Genomic DNA, 26,250 nt, shown 5'->3' with positions numbered 1-26,250 from the left:
GAACTAGCAGTGTTCACAATTTAGAGTATTTTTGAGATAGTACAGACAGTAGGTATAGCAGCTAATCAACTTGCGACCCAATTTAGAGCTTATCCCGCTTTCAGGAAATCGGTTATTTCCCATTAATTCGGGGCACGCCGTCCGATGCATAAACTCAGTATCGCTGTGTCGACTGCATTGTACCTCGACGAGATTATCATGTTTACTTACTGTTCTGCTCAGTACGTGAACAGAAACAAGGATTAGATGTGTCTACATATTATTAATAAAGAGGCTCAATATGGGACATCATATCGGTATCATATAACGATCCTTGCATCGCAAAAACAAGCTTCAGTTTGTTTTTATTGAATGCCCCATTAAGTCATGTAGAAAATACAATTGCGACTTATGGCATGATAATAATCTTTTGTTTTCAAAATTCATCCGTAGGTGTGATAGACGGCTCCGATAAAGAAACAGATATGTTAGGATAGCACACCATCGCTTTACGATGAAAAGAAATGCGCTATCCACATAATCGTCTTTAGTATAAATAGGCGTATTTACGTGTTATCTCGCAGAAATCACAGTTTCTAGATAATAATCGCTTTCGATTTTCAACGAGCTAAAGTAGGTTGCAGGTTTGAAAATTACACAGATATAGTCAAGGCTAAATATATATCTTAACCTTACTACTAAAATGTTACTGTGCAATTTCAGTACTAGAATCTTAATCTAATCGTTCGCGATAAAAATACTATCTCGGTAAGTATGTAATTAGCCCGCATAGTAACTCCTTAACGAATAACTAATGTTTATCAGTAATATGTAGCTTAGCTAGATATTTTTGACGAAATAACCAATTGCATCATGATAAACGTAAGTATCGAGTCCTTAATGAATCCTGAAAGCAATGTAAAAAGAGCTGTTTTTCTCTACCTATTCCATAAAAAATGTGCCTGCAATTTTAATCATATTTTCTCGAGAATATTCTTGCTCCCCCTCGTATTACTAATAATATTTTAATTATAACAAAGTATGTTCCTAAGTAAGTAAGTACTAGTTTCCTATCTTCGGGGAAAGTAAATGTTAAAACAGTAGCATTGCCGCTATCTGATTCTTGCCCGAAGCCCGACACACTAACCCCTGCATAAATGTGTCCCTGTTATCTCCCAGTTTAACCCATATTTCGGTTATTTTGCTTTCCCAGTTTAGCACTGATAATAAATTTCATGAATTCAACAAATACAATTATATTAGAAAGCAGAATAATTGTAAGTTCCAAACCATGAATATGGTTACTTGAATCAATGCAATCATCCTTTTCATATAGGAGTAGTCGAACGATATAATGTTATTATAATGTACATTGAAGAGACACAGAAAATCAACATTTAGCACAAGGTTTGCTGCTTGGTATAATCTTAGGCTGCCTTGTAATCATTTTGCATGATCTAAACTGCAGTTAATTGTAATAGTTCGATACAAACCGGTTATTAATTCCCATGCTTGAATAACATCTAGATACCTACTCGTAACTTCTACAGGATAATTTACTTATCTTATTAACATTAGTTTCTGCAACGTTAAAATATCTCAATTCGATGCGAGAAAGAGACAATGCTAAATAAATAAAGCGCCGTGATCCGCCTAATAAAATCTCCTCACGTCTACTTGACATTGCTTCAAGGATAAAATTACGAAATAATAGTTCAGAACCACAAAAATGACAGATTCTAACAAACAAGAATGAAGTTTACCTTCTCATATCAATATTGCATAATATCGCCATGTAAGTTGACACTGAGGCCATTGCCAGTGCCAGAGGAATATGTGAACTGTTTACCATACTGACCCGATTTCGATTGATGCTGACGCGTGTTTGTTGTGTTAATTAGGGCAATGGACTATATATATGTCACTTTCATTCAAATCAGCTATCGCTGCCGATCTGTTGTTTAATTTACAGTCACCAGGACCAATATCTGACACGAGAAAGCGTGCATAAATATCTGATACGAATACGTCTCTATTTCTAGGGGCCGCTAGGTGGCTGATATTTATTAATTGCAGGTGACTGTACCTACCAATGTATTAAATTCTCTAAACTTTTCCACAAATTCTTCAGATGATTGAAGAAGAGTTTTTAGAGGCTTATTTAATTTGCAATTCTCGTTTGTAAGTTGTCGTCAAATTTGGCAAGTCGAAGTTTACCCATTTCTGACATTTGGTACGGATACAGAATAAGTAATAGTACAAGTTATGTACTAATAGTAGAGATAGGATGACAATGCAAGTAGGTAGTCATTAAAAATAATGTATTAAATAGTAGATTGTACAACAAGAGCATAAAACGAGCCATTTTACCCAAGACGTTCATATAGGCTCCCGAGCCGATACGGCGAGGGTGGATAGACACGTCGAAAGGAAAATGGGTTTAATGCTCTTAGAGTTTTACACTCTGTTTGTCACTTAGATTGCGAGAAAATGAAATAGCAACATTGGATACAATTATTCACTTTCTATGTACTGTTTATTTTTTATGAACACACAACACACACACATCACGCCTGTATTCCCAAAATGGGGTAGGCAGAGCACACGAAACGTTACCGCTTCGGAGCCACTTAGCAATCCCAGGTTTAAAGTTTGCCAAAAAAGGCTTTTTTTTGCATTATAATAATCCCATTTTTTTAATTTTATTGATTTATTTTGATTGATTTTTAGTTTTATTTAAATGTTTATATAAAATAAAAATTATTAAAAATATGAGTAAGTATGCAGAAACTTTTTTTGTTTGTGGTTGTTGACACCTAATTACCTTGGTCTTAGACGAAGATTTTATTGTATGCACTAGAGCATAAAAAGTCATTTTTTGTCGCCTAAATAAAGCATAAACACGAACTTTACGAGCATGAGAAGTGAAATATATATATTTTTTTCAGCTCTCCTGTTTGGAAAGTTTAATTTTCATGGATAGATGCCGGGTGGAAAATTGCGTTTTCATCTCTAGGGTGGAAAGTATTTTTTTTTTATTTTTACGATTAGCCACGGAGGCGAGTTACGTCAATGACACTTTTTTTCACGTTTCGGCCTGGCCATCTAGATACACGTCGTGACCAAGGAGCTTATATACCTACAACAATGGAGGTTAAACGCCGAACATCTCTTTGAAACAAGAAATTTGACTTTTATTATGTCACTAATATATTCCATCTCTTTCTTTAGTTAGGTTAAGAAAGAGATGGAAGTCATTCTTGAAATGTGAAAGAAAGAGATGGAATATAATATAAATAAGTAACAAAGGTCAAACTTCTTCGTTCGGTGTTCAACCTCCAGTTTTGGACATATATAGTTGGTCGTGTCTAGTGGCCAGTGCGAAAAGGTTGGAGATTGGATATTAGTAAATTTAATTTATTATTATTCTCTTCTTTTTTGTAGTATTTTACTTTCCTCGCAGTCGAAATGAAAAGTAGAGTGTCTAACTCGGGTGAAATTACCCATTTCCCCTCGAACTATTCGAAATATCTCAGGTGAAATGGGTCACTTTCCACCCTTGGTTATCAATCTACTATTTCAATCCACTTTTTACATATGGGTTTCGTGCAATTGGTGACATTAGCCTATGTACAGGTTAAAAACTAATTGCTGAAGAAAGGTTACCTATTTAGTAGCAGTACCTAACCTAAGCAACAAATTTTTGTCAAGATTGACATGACGAACGGTGTGTGACATATTGCTTGCGCTTCACTTGGCATATTCGCCGAAATATTTGCATGTAGATACGAAAGACATGCACTATTTCATTTCTGACACGAGCGGTGGAGATGTCAATAGGTAACGCAACGCGAATACACAACGTCAAGTGTATTTTTTTATTTAGTTACTTAATTTAATTCCATAATTTTACGCCAATACGCCAAAACAGACGTGTAGGCCTAAAGATGATTACTACCAGCTTATTCGTTATTGTTTTCAGGTCCCATAGTGTCAGCGCTATGCAACAAGTACGGGTGCCGAGCGGTGTGCATAGCCGGCTCACTGGTCGCTTCTTCGGCGTTCGTGCTCTCGACATTCAGCAAAAGCTCTACGGTTATGATGTTAACCTATGGATTGCTTGGAGGTGAGCTATCCTTTAAAGTTGTCTATTTTGCTATCTATAGTAATGACAGACAATACGTGTGCGGATAAATATAATTAACGTGTGTTTTGTTAGAACAATCTGTTTTGTATTTTGGCCTGTGTCGGTGGATTGCCATGTACGACTAGGTAAATATTTTAAATTTATGTCTGCTAGTGTTGTGATTGTGACTCACTGAAGAGCTCTTAATTGCCTGGTTTCTAAACATTAAACTGGCCATTCGAAGAGCAACTGGCCGGCATCCAGTATGAAAGCTGAACGTTAGGCTAATTTGACTTATCGCCCTTCGCAACAGCTTGTGTATAATCTCGCTGCCAACTCAACTCGGCAGGGTTTTACTGCGCGCTCTGCGGATTTTGTAAACAACTATAGAAACGTTTCGGCACGTTTATTGAGCGGTACAATTCAAAGCTTCGAGGGAAATATTTCACGTCCGTAAATAGGGATTTGTGGTATCGGATCTCCATTTGCGTGGAGATCAAAAGACGTTGTAGAAATACATAGCAACATGGGGAATATGAGGATGAATTCCAGAGTTCTGATGGTAGGTACCTCTGCCCTTTGTATGGCTGTTCCCTCGTTTGGATATCGAAATTATGGATTAACATATCCTCCTCGTGATTTGATTACTTCCATGATTAAAATATGACTATTGCTATAGAATAAACAATAAATATTACTATAGAATATGTTTTATTATTATATACCTAGGGCCTGTTTCACCACTTGTCGACTAACTTTAAGTGTCAGATAAAAGTAATGCCGTCTTTGTTTATTCGGACAAAACAAACAGAGACGGCATCACTGATATCCGTCACTTAACTTTAGTCGACAAGTGGTGAAACACGCCCTTAGAATACGTTGCTTAACAAAATCAAGATAGTTTAAAAACAAAAAAACATTTGAAGGCGGAATTACACCTTCCCATTCAGTACAAGACTTATAGTTTCTATATCTATAGTTAGATATTGCATGGATTTGATAAATATTTATCATGGCGCTAGTGTTCCTTCACGAAAACTTAACGAAAAAACTTAATAATGAACTAGGAACTGTATCACGTAAAAATATGATCCTCCTATAGATTCGAACAAAAGAACAACAACGACTCGAAGTAACTCGAGGCATTATAAACCCCTGTATCTTTTTTTGATTCCAGTTTTGCAAACACCGTGCAAAACAGGGTGGCCTAGGTATACTTACTGATATTATTTATCATAACTAATGAAAACACCCGTATGCTTTACGAGAGTTAACATGATCTATGTAAATATGCCAGTGTGGCCTTGGCACAAATATTGCATGCTGGCGTCGTTGCGTCGCTATGACGTGACGTCCTTCAGCTTCTTCCACTGTAGACGGTGAAGATACTTAAACCACCAATCTAGACTATTAAATCCTTCAGTCTGACGTCGCTTTTAGCGAAATATCAATGCTGTCTCTATCGCATTAACCGTGGGCGAGGCAGACTGGATAATACGTTCACAGACGCCGTCATTCAGTGAATGATTGCTCATTCGATATCCAGCAACACAAAGTAAAAGCTTCGAAGCCATTTCTCTTATAAGGTAATTAAAGGGCTAAATTAACCTCCTGGGAAATTCTGATGTATCGATAATCAACAACTATTACTTCGCAATTCCCCCATCGGTTAACTAGCTGCCATTTGTGTAACTTCAAGGTGATTTTAGTTTGCCACACACATTAACTGTACCTAGTACTAATGTACTGTACTATATATTTATTTATGGTTTATCTGGATGTTCTATATAATTTTATACAGCAATACAAGTATTCAAAATTGAACACCACTAATCAATACAATAAGTTTACACACAGACAAAATGCAGGATAGACAATAGGCGGTCTTATGACTACGTAAATACTTACACTTTTAAGCACGTAAATGGACTTTTCTTTTCAGCAGATCTTATTGATTTTATTTACTAGTCCATTCCATTCCCAATTTCTCTTAAAATAACTAAAATATGGCTTAAGTACATATTTTTAGGGGGTACGGTTTGGCTCAGTGTGATCGATTCACATTGCATCAATTTTCGCATTCTAGACACGCTAATAACGTATTTCCCGCATATGTAATGACCGTATAATTTCCATGTCCGTATTTCATTCACATTAGCTGAAGCACGTGTGCTAGAGCGACAGCGGAATTTTAAATTAAATGAGTTTCCGTTCCTTTTTTTTTCTCGAAAATTCCCTGAAGCGGTCGCAACAAATCGTATGTGAAATTGAACAGTTGCCAGCGCCTTTGTTAAAACGGTGGTCGCCGTGTCCTGGATGCTTTGAACCTTTATCACAGCCAATAACCGTGCATGTTGAAGGGCGTTCCTTTCTGGGAAGGCTTCGCTGCGCAGAATCGAAGTGCAATATTAATGCATGGGTTTTTCCGAGTTTTACGAACGTAGGAAGTTATGTAGTACTAATTTTTATCCTCCAAACAATATTTTAAGATATTCAAAGATATGTTACATTTTAATTCCAATGAATCCTAAATTGTCTATTGAATCAGGCGTTACTTTGCGTAGATCCATAATAAAAAGGTCGCGGGTGAGCAAAGAAATTCTTTTTCACTTCTCATGCTCGTAAAGTTCGTGTTTATGCTGGATCTAGGCGACATAAAATGACTTTTTATGCACTAGTGCATAAAATAAAATCTTCGTCTAAGACCAAGGTAATCAGGTGTCAACAGCCACAAACAAAGAAGTTTACTTATATATATTTTTTTCATAATTTTTAATTTGTATAAAATTAAAAATCAATCAAATCAATCAAAATAAACCAAAAACTAAAAAATTATAATTAAATCATGAAAAATAAAATGTACATAGTAAGTGAACAATTGTTTCCACTGTTGCTATTTCGTTTCCTCGCCATCGAAGTGAAAAGCAGAGTGTAAAACTCCATACCATAAGCCATACCGGCTCGGGTGGCTATATGAACGTCTTGGGTAAAATGGCTCGTTGTATGCTCTTATTGTACAATCTACTATTAGTTCGTTTCCTAAATTGCCGTCACGTACTGTCTATTTAGTTTATTAGTTCCTATTAGTTAGATGAGGGATTAATATTTTTTTTCTCGTGTAGCCGATTTCAAGGTCGCGTAGACGGGATGTTGGCTCCATTCCAGTAATCACAGACGATGTGGCGCCGACTGGGTCATGGTGCACTTGAATCGTGCACTACCTACTAAGATTGTAATAACACTATATAGGGCACAGGGACAGGAAAATTACTAGCAAATGCGTAATGGCACGCAAATATCTGATTTAGTCTTAAAAAGCATATAGATTCAATATGCAGTTGCCTATGCGATGTGACGGCTTACAATATTAAAAGCGATGACATAGATCTACACGCGCCAGTTCTCCCCGAAATTATTCGTCTTTGTTTAATATACACAACTCAAGTCATGTGCCATTACTTGGCCTAATTCAGCGCTGTGCAATCAAGACGTTATTGTAAGACGGCTACGTAAATATTCAGACTTTGTCACCAACTAATTCGCGGTTGAGTGTGATAAATACATGTCGCTCAGTATAACTTCCTATTTACTAATAAAATATTGATACAATCCCTTTGCAACTCGCCTTAGACCGGTTCGTGAGCGTCAAATCAGATATCGCGAACGTCAAACAGGACCCCTTGTATTTCAAAAAGTTGGAGTCATTAGCACTGTTTAGCGTCAGTTGTCGAAAGATCCCAGTTGGCAGCCAAACGTGAGATCATCGAATTTCAATGTCGACGTCGGTTCTATTCGTAGGTAAACGTTTCGCCACGCTTATGAGAGAGAAACGCTATTTTCGTTACGATGCTACCGTAGATCCAGATTCCTTATCAATGGGGTAAAATAATCGATGCTCGAATCGGTTTTATTGTGTCATTTGTCTGCATGTCTGATAACGGATCAGGCACTTATCAGCATGTAAACATGCATTTCAACATACACAGTTTATCTTGCACTTTAAAATTCTTTAAATGAACGAGTGAGTAGTTGCTTTTTAGAGCGAGCGTGCAATTAATCTCGCAGGAGTGCAATGTATCAGGATATTCTCGAACAAAGAGATTTCGTCAGGTTCAGAGTTGAGCGACATGACAATGATATGCAAGTTTCGTCTGAGACGGCGGCAGCATTTGAGAATCAGTACTTGCTAAATTTAGTCGAAATATTGTTTGTAAATTAGTCAAGTTTTTTCATGAGTTCACGAACTTTGGCGTTTGGAAAGTTAAAGGTACAGTGCTACAAACTCTTGGTGAGCTTCATGATCATGCTATTCCTGAATTTACATTGCTGAAAACAGAAACGTGATTCTATTTCAAACATGAACTAAATAACAGTGCCAATTTAAACAGTCACATACCTTTATGTTTAAGACATACATTATTGAATGAAAACGTCATCGAATTCGGTTCATATAGGCAGCGAGGAAATTGTCGAACATACCTATTATACGTATATACCTAAATACAGTACCCGTAAAACAAAAACCGTATAATTTCGAGGAAGAACGAGAATTGTCATTTGTTTTTTCAAGTAAAATTATTGTGAACAATAGATTAATTCAACTTGATCCTTATGACAAAGAACCACTCGAAACGTTCAATAGGTCTTAATATCGGTTCAATCAAAGAACAATGGCTTTGCCCTTGTAATGAAATGGGCTTCGTTACATCTCGTATTTATCACGACTCTCAGAAATCTATGTAATAAGTCATCGTAATTAGCAATGTTGATGTTTTTGTTTGATACTACTAATTGTTCAATTAGTAATATCGGAGCAGAGCGATAACTGGGCTATACTCGTAAGGGAATAATGAATTTAACTGGAAAAATGGGTTTATATGACGCATGGTGCATTGTGCCATCGAACTCGGTTCGCAACAAAACAACGCATCTGCTCCTTTGTCCGTTTTCAAATATCAATTTGTGGGCCGACAACACTGACTCACGCGCTATCATATTCCACTATTCCACATTGTTGTGTACATAGCGTAATTTTAATGTAATAACATAGCTATTTAGACTGGTGACCTGAAGTTACTTTGTTTACTTTGCTTCTACCTATCCCCTCATAAGTATAAAAATCAGAGGTATAAAATTGCACGTAGCATTCATATTGAGTAGTGGTTTAAGAAGATCATTCACCTCACACGTTCTTGTTTTCGAGTGGTAATTGTAATCACTTTGAATTACAGTTCAAGGAGCACCTTCTGAAACTAAATTATCGCGATTATTACTATAGTTAACACATCAAAGCGTGTCATTAGGGCTCCCGGTGGTGCCTGCGAATTGGCCAAAGTCCTCTTATTGGGCGCTGAGCCAAATTGGGTGAGATGCTCATCATCTTGCCACCGCATTTCTGTGATGTTGGGAATTTCTGATTGGGAATGTTTGATGTTTAAATTTGACCATACTTATCTTTGATATATGGGTATACTTTATGCCTATCCAATTTATTAAAAGTGTAAACAAACCGATTTCATCAAAATTATTGTATAAACGCACCCACTGGATCGAATCAATAACACATTTATCTATAATTCGTGTCTTTTAACTAGATGTCTAATCACTTTTTTCACCAAAATTCACTTGATTTCAATATTTATTTTTCATTTGAAAAATCTTCGTCACAATCTGACGTTATTTCTTGATTGAAACATTTGTATAATCTGTAGTAGTATAGAATTTTAAAAAATCGTTTAATGCGCGGATGAATAAGCGATTTTTATTTACTTTCCTTAAAATTAAAAAGTAGTTATTGCTTTTATAATTGAATAAACAGTCTTTAGAATTAAATCAAGTATAGTAAATAATAAAATAGACAAAAATACGTTGATCAACTCAATTAATAAATAGTCGATTTACTGAACAGATTAATTATTTTGCAATAGGTTCTAGGTTTTCACATCACTAAATGTCTATGGTCGGGTTAATGGCGTCTTTGTTTACGCTTGTCATAAATTGGATCGGAATACAATATACACGGTACACTTACACGTGGATATTCTGTCATGCTGGCTGTATTTAAAAAAAAATAGGTAAATAAATTATCAATCTGTTTCTTCTTTCTTCCCGTGCTCAAAACCCTCGTTTTCGGTTGCCTGGAACAGATCGCTTTGTAGCGATAAGGCCGCCTATTGCTTGCCGTGTAAATTTTGTTAATGTACAGTCGAACAAACTGATTCATGTACCAGGGTGGAATATTTGAACACCTAATCAATTTCACTTTGACAAAAGTATGGGATGTTAGTAATATAGTAGAACAAAGGTTCCACTCTGGTACATGATTCAGTTTTATCTACGGTAGTATTACTCTGAACTATTTATTACGTGGTGTGGTGTACCATAAAGACTTATTGCCTGTTTCACCACTTGTCGACTAACTTTAAGTGTCAGATAAAAGTAATGCCGCCTTTGTTGTTTATTCGGACAAAAAAAAACAGAGATGGCATCACTGATATCCGTCACTTAAAGTTAGTCGACAAGTGGTGAAACAGGCCCTTATTGTATTGTATCTCATCCGCATACCAGGTAGTTACTACTACAACACGTGCTATGCGAAATGTACCAGCTTAAAGTTTTTTTTTTTTTTATTCGACTGGATGGCCAACGAGCAAGTGGGTCTCCTGATGGTAAGAGATCACCACCGCCCATAAACATCTGCAATACCCCTGGTGTTGCCAACCTAGAGGCCTAAGATGGGATACCTCAAGTGCCAGTAATTTCACCGGCTGTCTTACTTTCCACGCCGAAACACAACAGTGCAAGCACTGCTGCTTCACGGCAGGATTAGCGAGCGAGATGGTGGTAGCAATCCGGGCGGACCTTGCACAAGGTCCTACCACCTGCCAAAATCTATGTTAATTATCCAATTTATGCACCATAGCATCTGTCACCAAAAAGGTTGCTGACCTGAATCTTATAATTTGTCCTGCAGGAATCGGATTCGGTATGATTTACCTTCCATCAGTAGTAGCGGTGGGCTACTACTTCGAGGCGCGGCGGTCGCTAGCCACAGGCATTGCAGTATGCGGCTCCGGAGTGGGCACATTCAGCTTCGCCCCTCTGGCGAAAATCTTACTCGAGCAGTTCGGCTCGTGGCAGAACGCTAACCTACTGTTGGCTGGACTCATCCTCAACTGTGCGGTGTTTGGCGCCCTTATGAGACCATTGGTGTACCCAAAGGTTAGTTTTATAGATGAAGTTAGATCCTTTTAATTTAATCAGCCAAATATAATCTCATCGAGGGTACATTTCAACTGTTCTTGAAATTAACTAGTGTCATCGATGGTCGAAATGATTAAATTTGTACAATGTACTGACAAAAAAGTAGGTATGCCTTGCGGAATGGCTCTACAAGTTTTGTAAGGCTGGCGGTGGATTCAAAAAGCATGCCTACGAGTACTCGTAAAAGAGATCGTTGCTTGTGAACATAGTATTGTGAGCATAGGCTCGACAGACTTCTCCGAGGTTAAAAAATGATTACGAAGAATTTCTATGTCAGAACTAAAGTCACTTGAGGAACTGACCAGTGATAGAAAGTGTGCTTAATTTAGTTCCTATAAAATTTTCAGACGTCAGGAGAAAAACCCCTGCTGCAACGTATGGCTGAAGAGAAAAGGATGCAGATGGAAAGAGGGTCGATCGGGGGTTCGTACTTCGTGGTACAGCTGCCCGATGGTACCATGGAAAAAAGACTGAAGGTAATGTCCACTACTTGATCACTAACTGGGAGCTTTGGTGATCATTCCGGTGAAGGTAAAAAGGGTAATACAACGTCTGAAATTACACAGGTTCATTCATTAAAGGTGCTGCACGTGCTGAGAAAACGCATTGGGCCTGACTGTGTATTCAAAATTGTTCAATGTTTACTTTTCTAATGTATCAAAACAAGGGTATATGTTATCCATAAGGTAAACTTGGGTATGTCTTGTTGTGTAAAAATAAACCATAAGAGAACACTTATTAAGATAAGTTATCATTCAGGTGTGCTACTTAGAATTTGTAACCAAAAATGTGTTCATTATTTTGCTAGTTCTTTTGCCGACGCTAGTGAAGAGGAGCATGTTGTCCCTATCTCGCCTAACAAGATGAATAGGGACAATCTGCTTGCCTTATCTAGTTTCTGCGGGTGTGAACTAGCATGGCCCATTACCGGTATCGTAAGCATGCCTGGGTATGTCTTTAAAAAGGGAACACCTCCTGCGACCGAATCATCACTCATCGGTCTCAGCCCACCTCACATGCACGTTAGTTTTGACTACCACTCATTCAACAGCTCTATAATGAAATAGTTCCAATTTTATGAGAGGTTTAAGAGGTTCTATGTCTTCAGGCGACGGACAAGTCAGGGCAATCTTTGCAGGCGCCGCTCAACATCGACCCGGGGGTGCATTCGTCGTTGAACCTGGAGGCTCTGGCGCGCGTGCCCACTGTGCCCAACATGCCCGGCGTGCCCGCCGCGCCCATGCTGCCCACTATCACGGAGGCTAGAGTCGCCAATGATAGCTCGGAAAAAAAGAAGGTAAGATTTCAAATAATTTGCTATCGATGCAACTGCCCAATTGAAGGCAAGAGTTACGCTCGTTTGAAATTTTAGTACTGCGGGTAAAGGTAATTCCAAAACTTTAATACACCAAGCAAAGTCCTAACTGTGACTGACTCATCCAACACTTAAATACATAAATTCGACATTTTGCGTACATGTTTTTTTTTGTGATTTAGGCAAGGAATTAAGGTCTCTCTGCTTGAGAGACCATAGATCAGACTATGGCCATAGAACAGACTACCGAATTTTTGTGTTTTAATTATAGCTCATAAATACTCGTCTCTTTTGTCAGAACGAAAACGGCGTGACGAACGGCGGCCACAACCAGATGTCGCGTAACGTGTCGTCGCCGGCCTTCAGTGCGCAAGCGCCGGGCCTTCCCAAGAACGGCTCCGTGCCATTCTTCGACCGGCAGCGCAAACAGAGCACCGGCGATAGGTCAGGCGATAGGTAGTACGCTCTTTTATGATTTAGGTGGAGGACAATGCGTCGGGAGGATTGGTGGTGGAGGGCTGTGATATTTAAAATGAAGGTTTTTTGACAGGCGAAATATCTTTGAGCATGAAACTACCGTGAGGCTCATTCATTCCACTGAGGCGAAATATCGCTACAGATGTAATGCATGGTGACTTTCCATCGTATTTTATTGGAAAGTTCGTATTAATCGCGCTATTTTAACTAGCTTCAATACCCATCCATCGTGTAACCCTTTTACATCACAAAATGGGTCAATTAATCCTTTTAGGGGCTGTTTCACCATCCATTGATTAGTGTTAGCTGACGGTTAAATGTTAAGACGGCATCACATTTAACCGTCAGTTAACACTAATCAATGGATGGTGAAACAGCCCCTTAGTGTTTTTATTTTGTCCCGTAAACCAGGAGACAGCAGTGATACGCTTTGGTAGAAAAATGATTGTAATTTATACTATTAGCACGCTTAGGAGATGAGCCATGAAGGAATTGCTTTAAAACTGTCACAACTGCTAACTTCTAGTGGCTTTGTACCCCATAAAATCATACTTTTCATAGGTAACTCAGGAGACATTACCATGGCAACAAGCTACACTTAACAGTTGATGTACACAAATAATAAAGCTCCGTATTAATGGATATGAAAATGTCACCCATTCAATACAATAATATAGACACTTCGGGCCCGTCGTATTCCGACTTTTCCCGATGGAAATACATTATACAGTATAACTGTTTATAGCGTAGCATCGTGAGGTGTTTGACGTTACAGTCTTGCGTGCGATTGGCTTATTTAGTTATTTAACCAATTACAAACGTGATACAAATGTCACAGTTCTCAAACGTACCACACGATACTAGCGCCAACTAGCTTGTCACAGAAACCAAGTAAAAGGAAAGGGGTAGTGCAGGGTGCGAAATAAGGTTTAAAACCCATGTCTTGGATACCCTTAGGTGGTATTTAGTAAATGTTATACCTTTGTGCTTAACCTTTCTTATGGTTATACTTCGTTTTTTTATCATTAGAAAAAGGGTAAACAATGTCGACGAGTATTTTTATTGGAAAACGTTTAAAAAAAACAGTCAATTTTACTTATGATATCAAAATAATATAAATGGTCATATATCCTTGCTAATTGTTACATATTTGCTGTGACTTATTTTTCAAGTGTCTTTCAATAAAAAGACACTTCAAGATCGCTTACCTTAATTCTAATGCTAAAAAAAAACGAAGTATAGGCACTCATCCATGCGAAATGTGACTTATCTTTTTCTTTAATTATTTTTGTTTGTAAAATGAAGGTTTCTGTCCCAGGCTAGTTGGAGCTATAATGACAGCTTCGACGTTTGTGTCACGTTTGGGATTAATTTTATGGTATATTTGAAGGCAGGTTTTTTTGTTACTTCCTGCATACTAAAGCTTAAGCGGTTATTGTACATTAATTGTTGAGCATGAAGCTTTTTAATGTGACGTTGTATTGTCGCTTTTACTGTCTTGCAGGATGCTTATTAGTTTGTCGTAAGAGGAATGTAAGAAAAGTTTATATATAAAGCAAAATTATTGTATTGGCTTTGGTTGAGTGTTAGACAGGTGAAAGATTTAAGTTAATTGTAATATTTACTTTGTTTTATTTATTTTACAGATTTAAACCGTCCTTAGCTGCAATTAAAGCCACCTCTAAAACTTCCATGAATAGTCAATACAGAAACGATGTAAGTATCCTAACTAATGACACCAGCACGTAAAAGTTATCACAGACAGAAAAATAATGGTTACATGTATCTTTGATTTCAACGTGACCACCATCAATTACTGAATCCGAAAAGTTGGTACTTGGTTACAGATTTAAAATCATTGTATATTGATAAACAAGATGACAGTTGTTGCCCATAGTGTACCAGCTCAAAAGCTACTCTACTCTCATAAAGAATAATAACGTCCCAGCACAGGAGAAGGCTATTTACACCCCTCGTACAAGTTACATTGCATTGCGACGCCATAATGCACACGAGTATGAAATGTCCAATCAAGTGCTGCGATGTAATGCAATGCACGATTCTCCTTGCAGGCCTAATGTATTACACTTCATTGTTTCTAGGGTGACGCCGAGAGCGTAATGTACAACTCTAAGCTGTCAGTCGCCGGCCCACGTGAACCCTCTCGCATGGTCCGCCCCATGTCACGGAAGGACATCTTCTACTCGGGATCGGTACTCAACCTGCCTCAATACCAGAGTCAGAAGAGTCTACAGGCCTATAGAAACTCTGTGCTCAGTCTGCCTCAGAGCAGGCAGGCTGGTGATATGGAGAGGCAAGAACGTAAGTAAACTGCTGGGTAAAGACTGCGTGAGCTGCCTTGCGAGGCATATAAGACATATCTCGCATGGCTCGTCCCACGCCAAAAAGGAAATCTTATTTGGGCTCACTGCTCTACCTGCGATAGGTAGAAGAACGAGGGTCACCGATATAGCCAAGTGAATTAGCTCGTTGAAGTGGGAATGGGCATAGCATGGAGAACAGATGGCCGTTGGCGCCGAAAAAGTTTCGAATGGAGACCGCGGTTCACAAGCGCAGCGCAGGACGTCCACCAATAAGATAGATGGACGACCCTGTTAAAGCTGCGGGGTCATCGTGGATGCGGGCCGCTTCCGACCGAAGCAACTAGAGGTCTATGTCCAACAGTGGACGTCCTACAGCTGATATGATGATGCTCAACCTAATCAATCATTGCATCCGTTTTTCGTCTAAAATTCTACGATAAGCACCTTAATGTACTTTATAATCTTAATTCCGGGATTAATTGATTTAGATAAAACCGGAAAAGTGAGCATTAGTAGGTCTCCAGTAAAATAGAAACACAATTTAAATATTTTTTTGTTATTATAGCTTCGATGCTTTAGCCTAAGTCAGTAATTACAAAATCTAAACGTGCTTACGTTTAATATTTCAGAATATGACCTCTGCCCGTGTCTCTCTTTGCCCGCATCCTTCAAATCGGCGCTTTCGTCCATGTTGGACGTTAGCCTGCTTCGAGACCCCGCCTTCATGCTGATTGGAGTGTCCAACGTGTTCGGCATGGCCGGCCTCTACGTGCCTTTCGTGTACATCGTGGATGCGGCCACGCTCAACGTGAGTCCTAATGGCTAGCAGCGAGACTCAGGGGCTGTTTCGCCATCCATTAATTAATTTTATTTGACGGATAAATGTGATGCCATCTCCGTCTATTCGAACAAAACAAACAGAGGCGGCATCACATTTATCTGTCAGTTAAAACTAATCAAACAACAGGTGAAACAGCCCCTCAGAGTCGCTTTTTAGTTGATATTCCCCGACTCAATTTGAGTGTAATGTTTTAAATTTTCGCCATTTTCATTGCAAATTAATGCCGCAACAGGGACTTAATGATTTATTGCCTCAATGTTTTAACTATATTGTATAGTCTATTCGTAACCACGGCTGCTGTAATGTAGTCGAAACATCAACTTGAATCTTCTGTAGCCAAGTCCCTTATATAACGAACTAGCAGCGAGATTCAGACTCGCTCTAATTTATGTTTTTCTAAACATTACAGGGCGTAGAGGGTTCGCAGGCGTCTTTCCTTCTGTCCATCATCGGCATAACGAATACTATCGGCCGTATCGCGTGCGGCTGGGTCGCTGACTTCCCATGGATGGACTCGCTCTTGCTTAATAACGTGTGCCTCGTCATTGCTACGGTAAGCAAACTGTTGATTGGGTTAGGTTAGGTTAGTTATTCAACTTTTTTGTACAGCTTGTTGCCATGGTAACGTCTCCTGAGTTACTTATGATTGAGTTATTATGATTTTATGGGGTAATATGACGGAATTCAAGAAATGTACTTTCATCTCTCCTGTTCGGAAAGTTTAATTTTCATGGGTAGATAGCCGGGTGGAACATTGCGTTTTCATCTCTAGGGTGGAAAGTATTTTTTTTTATTTTTCGATTAACCACGGAGTCGGAGATAATTGTCACTTTTTTTTCGCGTTTCGGCATGGCCATCTAGATGCACGTCGTGACCAAGGAGCTTATATACCTACAACACTGGAGGTTGAACGCCGAACATCCGCTTGAAACAAGAAATTTGATCTTTATTACGTCACGAACATATTCCATCTCTTTCTTTAGTTAGGTTAAGAAAGAGATGGAAGTCATTCGTGAAATGTGAAAGAAAGAGATGGAATATATAAATATGTAATAAAGGTCAAACTTCTTCGTTCGGCGTTCAACCTCCAGTTTTGTATATAAGCTCCTTGGTCGTGATTTTACTTTCCTCACAGTCGAAATGAAAAGTAGGGTGTCTAACTCGGGTGGAATTACCCATTTCCCCTCGAACTATTGGCGCTCTCGGGTGAGATGGGTCACTTTCCACCCTTGGTTCTCAATCTACTATTAAACCCCCTTGAGTTGATAAAAATGAAGGCTCTTCCATATAAAAACAATCAATAGCGGGAGCGCCAAAGTTAGCATACTCTTCGTTAGACATACCGTAATATCTGACCGAATCGTTTGTCATATTTTTTCCCGCTGATAGCTTACATTTTTCTGATTTTTTTAAATGGTCATCCTATAGAATACTATAGGTTAGGTTAGGTTTGTTTTATAACAATGAACAGTTATTGAGTTCAGATAAAAAAGAGTTATGACAAACGATTATTCTGACATGACATTTCGGACTTTCAATAAGTATGCGAGCGGATAATATGGACCCATCAAAAGCATACCTGAGTATTAAAAATAAACTTCCTTTCCAGATATCGGTTGCAGCAACTCCGTTCTGCGCTTCGTACGGCTCTTACGTGGCGGTTGCTATATTCTTCGGAATCGCTATTTGTAAGTTAAAATCATAATCGTTACACTGTAATATATCGTTAAATTGTAGATTTATTTATTTGACTCGTACATGTATTTCCACGTTTGTCGATTGTGTTTCGCAGTTCATTAATTCCAACTCTCTTTCCAGCCGGCTACATCTCGCTAACTTCCATCATCCTGGTGGATCTCCTGGGGCTGGACAAGCTGACGAACGCGTTCGGTCTCCTAATCTTGTTCAGAGGCGCGGCCGCCATCGTCGGCTCTCCCCTGGCCGGGGCGGTCTTCGACGCAACCAAGAACTATGACGCTTCGTTCTACATGGCCGCGGCGTTCTTCCTAGCGGCGACGCTTACCTCTTTCGCTGCGCCTTTATTTAGAAGGTAATCCTGTCCTACTTGTACAATAAAAAAATATAAATATATATGTTTATTGTTAAAAGTCGTGGTTTACGGTACAAAGGTTGGAATCTCCTAGTAAATATAAAATACCTGTGTCAGGAGACTCCACTCTTCCGTAACAAATAAATTGTTAAATATGTTCTACAATTTGAAGTAGATTTATTAAGATAAATATAAAACAAAAAGCGGAAAATACTAAGGGGCTGTTTCACCAACCATTGATTAGTGTTAACTGGCGGTTTGGTGTGATGCCATCTCTATTTCTTTTGTTCGAATAGACGGAGACGGCATCACAGTTAACCGTCGGTTAACGCTAATCAGGGGATGGTGAAACAGCCCCTTATATTAAAAACTAAATTACAATCTGTATTAAAACTAAGCTATATCTAAAAAGGCCCCTGCGGCATTGTGCCGAAGATGCTGGCAGCATTTCCTCGTTGAATCGCTAGGCTAATTCTTTGAGCGAGTTAGCTGCCACCTCTTCGGTCACCGGTGGCATGGATTAATGCGAGTTTGTGAGAATGTGCGTGCGTGGTATGGCATTTGATATGTTGGTAGCTGGGTATCCGTACTACATATTATCCGTGCCTAGTTTCAAGTCCGTCATGCGGAGACGATCCCGGCTGGACCACGAGAATTTCCAGATTATACATAAGTATGCCAAATTTCGACTAATTTTGCCCACCATCCTTTGGTCCAAAATGGTTTTCAAATTTTAAAACCGTGACTTATAATTATAATCTTACAGATGAACGTTGCAAGTAAAAAAAAAAGCTTGTAACTAAGTACACTGTTTTATACAAATGTAACCTTATCCAATTCTTGTCTAGAAAACCGGACGAGATCCCGCAGCCTTTGGACGTGCTGACCCCCATAGACGAAGATTTGGAGGAAGCAGACGAGGATCCAGACGACACCCCGATAACGATGGGGGCTCACTTGGCGGCCACGCCGGCTATCACTCGCACCGCCGCTTCACCCGATGAACCGCGCTCACCGCCTGGCGAGCTGTCGCAGAGAGAAAGCGTCTTGTAACAGGCCAACAAACTTAAGGTTAACATTTGTAAACCAATTTGCAGTGTAGTGTCCTGCATTATCTGCCATAGTGGAGCGTGCAAAATATCTGACATGTCCTATTGACCATAGAAATGGAGTCGTATCAGATATTTATGCATGCTTCGATGTCAGATATTGGTGCTGGTGAATGTCACAAACGGTTTGTTATAGTCAGTCGGATAATATGGGTGATTGCCATAAGTTATAGCAATTACGCTGTTTCTTGGGTAAAAACAAATATTCTATGTAGTCTTTCAGTTAGATTATCAGAAAACATTATAAACGTATTTTTTATAGATACACATACTAGCCATAACCCTAGGCTTCGCCCGCATTAGAAATAGTAACCCTTCGTATGTTGGAACTAAAAAAGTACTGAATTCTAGTCTCATCTGTTTTAATAAGCACAAATTGTATTGTACTGTATAAAGGGATCTCTTCCAGTTAACCTTTGAACGATTGAGAGGATATTAGAAACAAGAGTAAACACAAATTTCACAAATTCTGCTGATTTAAAAAAAATACATATCAAACACAACAATAGATAGCCTTCAATTTGGCACATATCTGTGTCAGGACATACGAGGGGTTAATGCCGTCTTAACTGAACTGTTGTATATTAATTGCAATTGCCCGTGCAATTTTTGAACTATACAACGACACCGTTACTTACACGATTCTTGTTATCATGGCAACGCAATAAATAAATATCTAGAGTTTGGCTTGAAAAAAGGTTACGGTAACAATTTGAAAGGATAAAGTTTTCTCGCACAACGCCTTCTATTGATTGCAGATGAAATTAACAACGTCATCTTGAGAGCCGCGGTACGTCATCGTTCTTGATCTACTGCCCTCTATTATTGTTAAAACTTAAAATATTATCCCATGGGAACGCATTACCGGGATATCGAGTATCTTATGTCTTAATGCAGGTATTTGTCTATCTGTATGCCAAGTTTCATGTAAATCCGTTTAGCTGTTATTGCGTGATTGAGTAACAGACATCCAAACATCTTCACAAACTTTCACATCCATACTAATATTATAAATGTGAAATTGTGTGTGATTGTATGTTTGACCATCTTTCACGTCGAAACGGAGCGATGGATCGACGTGATTTTTGGCATAGGTAGAGACAGTTTATGGGCCATGCACAGGGAATAGCGCGCGATAGCCGATTTCCGCGCGGACGAAGTCGCGGGCAAAAGCTAGTTTATAATATTAGTAGGATGAACGAATAAATACGTGTCCATTTTTTTTCTAATAATCTAAATGACGGGCTAATTGGATATTTGAGGTAAATACCCCATTGATATGCAAAAGGCGTCTAATTTCTTAATCGATAAAACGGTAATCAATCGCGAAAGGTGTTAGATGCTTTTTGTATTTTAGACTGACTAATTGAAGCCAATAATGTCAGGCAAAATGTGTTAAATGTGTTTCATAGCGCATTAAAAAAATATATTACATTTCAAAGGTCAAGTGAGATTAGAAAAAAAAAGCTAAGTAACATTGAAACTGCGATGTAAACTTATTACGCTCCTTGCAGTTGAGTTATAAGGGTCCGTAAAAAGGCTGTAATAAAACTTGTACAAATTATTTGAATAGGGTTCATATAACTTGCTGCAAAGAACCTTTTTTTGCAGTTTTGACAATTTACTTTTCATTGTACACAGAGGTGCCTATGTGTGATGCTTGGCGTGTTTAATATCGTCACTACTTTAAAAATCTCGTATTTAAAATCAATGTCAACAAAATTGAACCTTGACATAATGTTCATAAAGTTCACTCAAAAAAATTATCTATTTTGAGATACGATTTTTTTTAAAGTAGTGGCGATATGTACTATAGCATGATGCATTAAGTTTTAAGATAATTGTGTTAATAACCGCTGGGAAGGAGTGACTCATCTTCAAATATTTTTGTATAGTTATTTTAATTGTAATCAGTCTTATGTTCTGTATTATAGGGTTCGATTTGCTGGTGCACTATTAAACAGAAGCCACAGTTGTTTAAACAAACAGACTAAGTAAATAAACCACACGGGGATCAAATTAAATCGTTGATTCATTTTATCAAATATAATTATGTAATAACTCTTTGCTATGTATCTTCGGAATTATTATAAAAATACGATCTCATTACCTGAAGATACTACCAAAGACTTGCTAGAGAAATATTTTTACTCATTTATAAAACTAAAATGAAACTTTACTTACTTTCTGACCTAAAAAAATATGTCACTTTAACAACATTGATATTTAAAAGATAATTTAAATATAAATGAGAGATGCTAGCGAATGTAAGTAAAGTTGATATTCAAGGCTTATCCTTAAAATAAGAATGTAATGAAATTGGAATTGACTGCGAGCAATAATTTTATACGTTTTCGTTGCACAATGACTAGGACACTAATATTCGACGTGCCATATTTGCGTAGTGGTGTTAGAGCCTATGTCACCGATGGATCAATCACTAGTAGAGTAATACGCCGAATGTGTGAATGATTTCATATAAATATTTGGCCTCCCATAAAGACTCAAATAAAAGGGTTTTGTGTCAACTATATTGACCATACTCTCTGCCTCTTACGTATGTATATTCTGCCGTCGCGCATGCAAATAAGAACAAAATGCAAACACGACGACTGTTTTTGTGGGGGAGCGTTGGGTGTAACTATTTATGCCCAATGACTACCCTCTATATGTATCTGTATTATATTCAGAAAAGGAGAGGGTTAGTAGAGGTTGAGCAGCTTTGAGAACCGATTAATAAATAACTGAAGCAGAAGATTACGGTGGTGTAAAATTGTGGCAGCCTAATCTTAAAGTCCAACTGTTATTAGCAATAATACTTGTACTTATAGGCTGTAAGTACTTAGAATCAAAACGTATGTAAAATAAAAAACAAAATCGTAGATAATCATTTTTCCCTCTTCAACAACCATATCACACTTATTTTGTCCGATCATCTTTCGAAGTGACAATAAATTGATAGTTTGTCTAAAAGCCTAATTCTGTGGAAATTATATTTGGGTATTCGTAGAATGCATTGTCTAGATTCAGTATTTTTTTAATCCATTTTACTTGTTGTATATAGTCCCATTGTTAACGAAACTTATTGTACATACACGAATAGTTAGAACTTTGAAAAAATCATGGCACTGACTAATATACAAACACTAAACTTCCTCGCTCACTTCTATTTTTCTATCCTTTAAATGGTAGCTTGCGACTTCTCTCTCCTTAGAACGTAATGCCATTATAATGGGGTGGAAATATCAACCTAACAGTAACAATGACAAATGGACTGCTGTATAATAGGATTAAAAGCTCTAGAAATCATTTTAATGATGCGTTGACAAGTAAATAGTTCGGTATATTTGTAATGCGTGTTTACTGTAAGATACATTTTTAAACTTGCTATAGCAATGTGTTGACAATTTTCGAGCTTGGCTTTTTTCCTTATATTTCTTGTAAAACGTTTAAAAAATACTGTTAAGTAAATAAAAGTCTCGTTAGCGTCGGGTGAACGATATTTACTTGGAGACTTTTGTCTCGACTGTGTAATTAGCTAGGTAGTAAATAATTTGAAAGCCGCCGCGTAACCCACATCATCCTATTGATATCCTCATTTTGAAGTAGAATTTTAGATCATGCATCATTCCATGTGCCATTGCTACGAACAAGTTTGTAGGTAGGCGCGGCCGCCTAAGATTTATTAGGACGGCTGTAGAAGGTAAAGTAACGCAGTCAATTTCCCGAAGAAAAATCGTTAAGACACGTTTTTGGTCGCCCGAGCTACTTGCCACTCGCATAGCGGACGCAGAGTACCTATTATATATTAATATATTTTTGTCTATAGATATTTTTCTGTCAACAAACTGCATAATTTAGATATAAGTAATGTATGTATAGGAACGTGCGTGCGTAAGGGTCTTTAGACGTAGGAAATGGTATTATGTGATAAATATAATACGAATACCGATAAATATTTCTTTTGTAACACTTATAATGATTTATTAATAATGATATGCCTATTATTGAAACATGTAATATTAAAATTAGGTTTTGTTTGTAAGATTTAATTAACTGGTATACTGTTACAAATTGTATAAAAACTTGAGGATTATCCGTAAAGTTAGTAATGTTACTGTTGTTATAGCTTTATGTAAAAACCAAAAGTGTTATTATGTTTTTAAGATTGAGAAAATAATGAATAAAGAACATACCAAGGCTAGGGAAAATGTAATTTTTACTAACATGTAATCAAGAATGCATGAAATGTTCAAAGAACCTTGATTTGTTATGGATTTAACACCTAAAGTTGTTTAAGTATTTTAACAACAAAGTTTAATTGGGAATGCGTTATGTATTTTAATTCAGTATTGGCTCGTAAGTATTCTATTATTATTTTATTATGAATGTGAAAAGCTGTTTACGCATTGATTGTATTAATTAAAAATTACCCAACAACCAAAGTAAAAACATGTTGATATCATTTTATTTTTTTAGGCAACGCTATCCTATACGAGTGAAGCTTGCTTCTAGGGTTACCGATAATGTTTTAGTGTAAGATGTAAATTTTATTTTATTTCGTTCATATGCAGTGATGCTTGTTGGAGAGTAACTAGTTACCTTCGACTTGTTTGGTAAAAATATCGCAGATATCGCTTCGCTGCTTCTTTACTCAGTAATAATATAAATATCCCAGACAATGTAACAAAATAGAAAGAACTGCGCGTTTCTGTTACGTTACAGTAAGCAGAAGATTACACATACGAAGAATTCAAATAGATCTACACTCACAGATTAGATAGATTATTTAAACTTTCATCTGTTGCGTCGGTACCCACTTGCCAAAGTATCAAAGCTATCGTGTGTAAACAGCTCAAAACTTTGCCAAAAATCGGGCGTAGAGCGACGTCAGCGCAGCGCGATCCTGGCCAGGCCTTATTGTCTAACATACCTACTTAAAATCACGATCGTTTTCACAACTTTTCTGTCATATGGCATAAGACGAGGATAGAAAGAGATGGGGAATGCGATCGCGAATGTCGGCGCGTTAGACAATATGGCCTCTGTTCTATACTAATAAACGCGCGTCGCCACATACGTGTGTGACATTGTGATATCTCGTATTTGCTGACAGAACACGCCTGCATAACGCCCAACGCCGCGCGACGTCCGTAGGAGTAGTCTTGTCCACAATGAGCAAACTGCATCGCATCAAGCGACCGCTTCAAATGATATGTTGACTATGTCCACCGAAACTTTTGTATATAACAGACTCATTAAACGAAAATGATGACTGAGATTGTTAGTGTTATTTCTTGTATGTTCCCATACAAGGACTGTCGCGTTAGCACAGTTCTTTTCATCGTATACGACTCGTTACTTAGCTATTTTAACTAGCAAAAATGTCCGTCTCTAAAGGCGTAAATAGGCGACGCCACAATAGCAAGCGGGTTTCTGGAAAACCTTACTTAACAGAAAATCCTACAGGAAAATCCGTTGCCGTTTTACGCAGTAGGTACACTGAAACCACAATCTGTAACGCTAATTATATTTAATCGTTTCCGCGTTACATCCGCTGTGTTGTGCAATTTCGTTTCCTTATGGCTTTATAATAACATATGAATATGAATGGTAAACATTATCATTATCAGCAAAATGTCACCCTAAAGGTTATCAGGAAAGACTTTCAGCTAAACTAAGCAACTAATACGCTACCGTAGCAGAAATCAGAAATATTTATTTCTAAAACACAAAAAAAACATGAAAATGCAGTTACAAGAAATTTCCTTTTAATGGGTAAATTTCATGTAAATTTAGAAGGGAGTTGTTGAAATAACTGAATTTATGCTTATTTTAAAGGATTAAAATTTATACAGCAGGCGGTTAGTCTGTTTCATCATCATCATCATCAGCCGGAAGACGTCCACTGCTGGACAAAGGCCTCCCCCTTAGATAAAACTACAATCACCGTACAACGTGAAGAAGAAGAATATATTTAAGAATATATTTATTTTTTATTTAACTGACATTGGTCCAAGCCTTAAGGCCCGACCGCCATTGAGGGGAATAATAATAACATCTGGTAGCATGGTGTACGGTTGTGTTGCTCTGAAGATGAGCTCTGTGGTTGAGTTCGAAACGCGTCAGTATATTGTGATGGTGGTGATAGATGGGTTTGTGTGATTTGTTTGTGTTCTTACAGTGTGGAGGTGGAGGTATGTAAGTAGATACCATGTCAAAAACGTGGATAAATGAATGACGTCCTGACGTCCTTTACAGGGGTGTTTTGACAGGTGTAATATTGCTAGACGGCCGTACCGTAAAGTCGACGCTCCACGCTGAGGTCTGAGGGGCTACTACGAAACTCGCAAATCGAAGTTCGTATCGCACCGTCCCTTTCACTCGCGTATTAAATGACATAAGTGATTTGCACTTCGCGTTACAGCTACTTCTCCATAGATGGCACTATAGAATTCTTTTTTAGCGCCATCTGTGGTTCATTAGTTCTAATTTTTTTCAATTACTATATTCCTCGTTTTGTATCGACTTCAGTACAAGTCATCTGCGATGGGGCATATCAGACTATCAGTAACCATTTTAACACTTTCAGCTGATCATTCGTGTATTAAAGAATTAAAGAATTCGTGTATTTAGAATCTAATTACAACGACTGAGGACGACAACTGAGGGCCAGTTTTCGAGATCACAAGTATTTTTCTAAAGTGGTCTTAATAGATGGACAGATGAACGGACAACAAAGTGATTTGAAGGGTTCCTTTTTTGC

The 26,250-nt window shown here is 37.9% G+C and overlaps 1 protein-coding gene across 6 annotated transcripts in view; it reads left to right on the top strand.

The window, feature by feature from the left end:
- Positions 1 to 24,765, top strand: part of LOC141436490 (monocarboxylate transporter 9) — a 46,247-nt gene extending 21,482 nt beyond the window's left edge. For 4 of the 6 annotated variants that reach the window (XM_074099494.1, XM_074099493.1, XM_074099498.1 and 1 more), the window contains 12 exons: positions 3,962 to 4,105; positions 11,079 to 11,326; positions 11,716 to 11,844; positions 12,477 to 12,665; positions 12,982 to 13,139; positions 14,807 to 14,876; positions 15,263 to 15,482; positions 16,114 to 16,292; positions 16,735 to 16,878; positions 17,935 to 18,013; positions 18,144 to 18,375; positions 19,224 to 24,765. In XM_074099494.1, coding sequence (XP_073955595.1) covers positions 3,962 to 4,105; positions 11,079 to 11,326; positions 11,716 to 11,844; positions 12,477 to 12,665; positions 12,982 to 13,139; positions 14,807 to 14,876; positions 15,263 to 15,482; positions 16,114 to 16,292; positions 16,735 to 16,878; positions 17,935 to 18,013; positions 18,144 to 18,375; positions 19,224 to 19,428 — 1,997 coding nt within the window. In that variant the 3' untranslated portion in view covers positions 19,429 to 24,765. The remainder of the gene's footprint in view (positions 1 to 3,961; positions 4,106 to 11,078; positions 11,327 to 11,715; positions 11,845 to 12,476; positions 12,666 to 12,981; positions 13,140 to 14,806; positions 14,877 to 15,262; positions 15,483 to 16,113; positions 16,293 to 16,734; positions 16,879 to 17,934; positions 18,014 to 18,143; positions 18,376 to 19,223) is intronic. The other 2 variants (XM_074099496.1, XM_074099495.1) reach the window with 2 other exon arrangements.
- Positions 24,766 to 26,250: the final 1,485 nt, after the last annotated feature.

Source organism: Choristoneura fumiferana, chromosome 16 (genome assembly GCF_025370935.1).
Source record: "Choristoneura fumiferana chromosome 16, NRCan_CFum_1, whole genome shotgun sequence".
Lineage (NCBI taxonomy): Eukaryota > Metazoa > Arthropoda > Insecta > Lepidoptera > Tortricidae > Choristoneura > Choristoneura fumiferana.
Note: the sequence above shows the minus strand (reverse complement) of the source record. Positions and strands in the feature narration are given on the sequence as shown.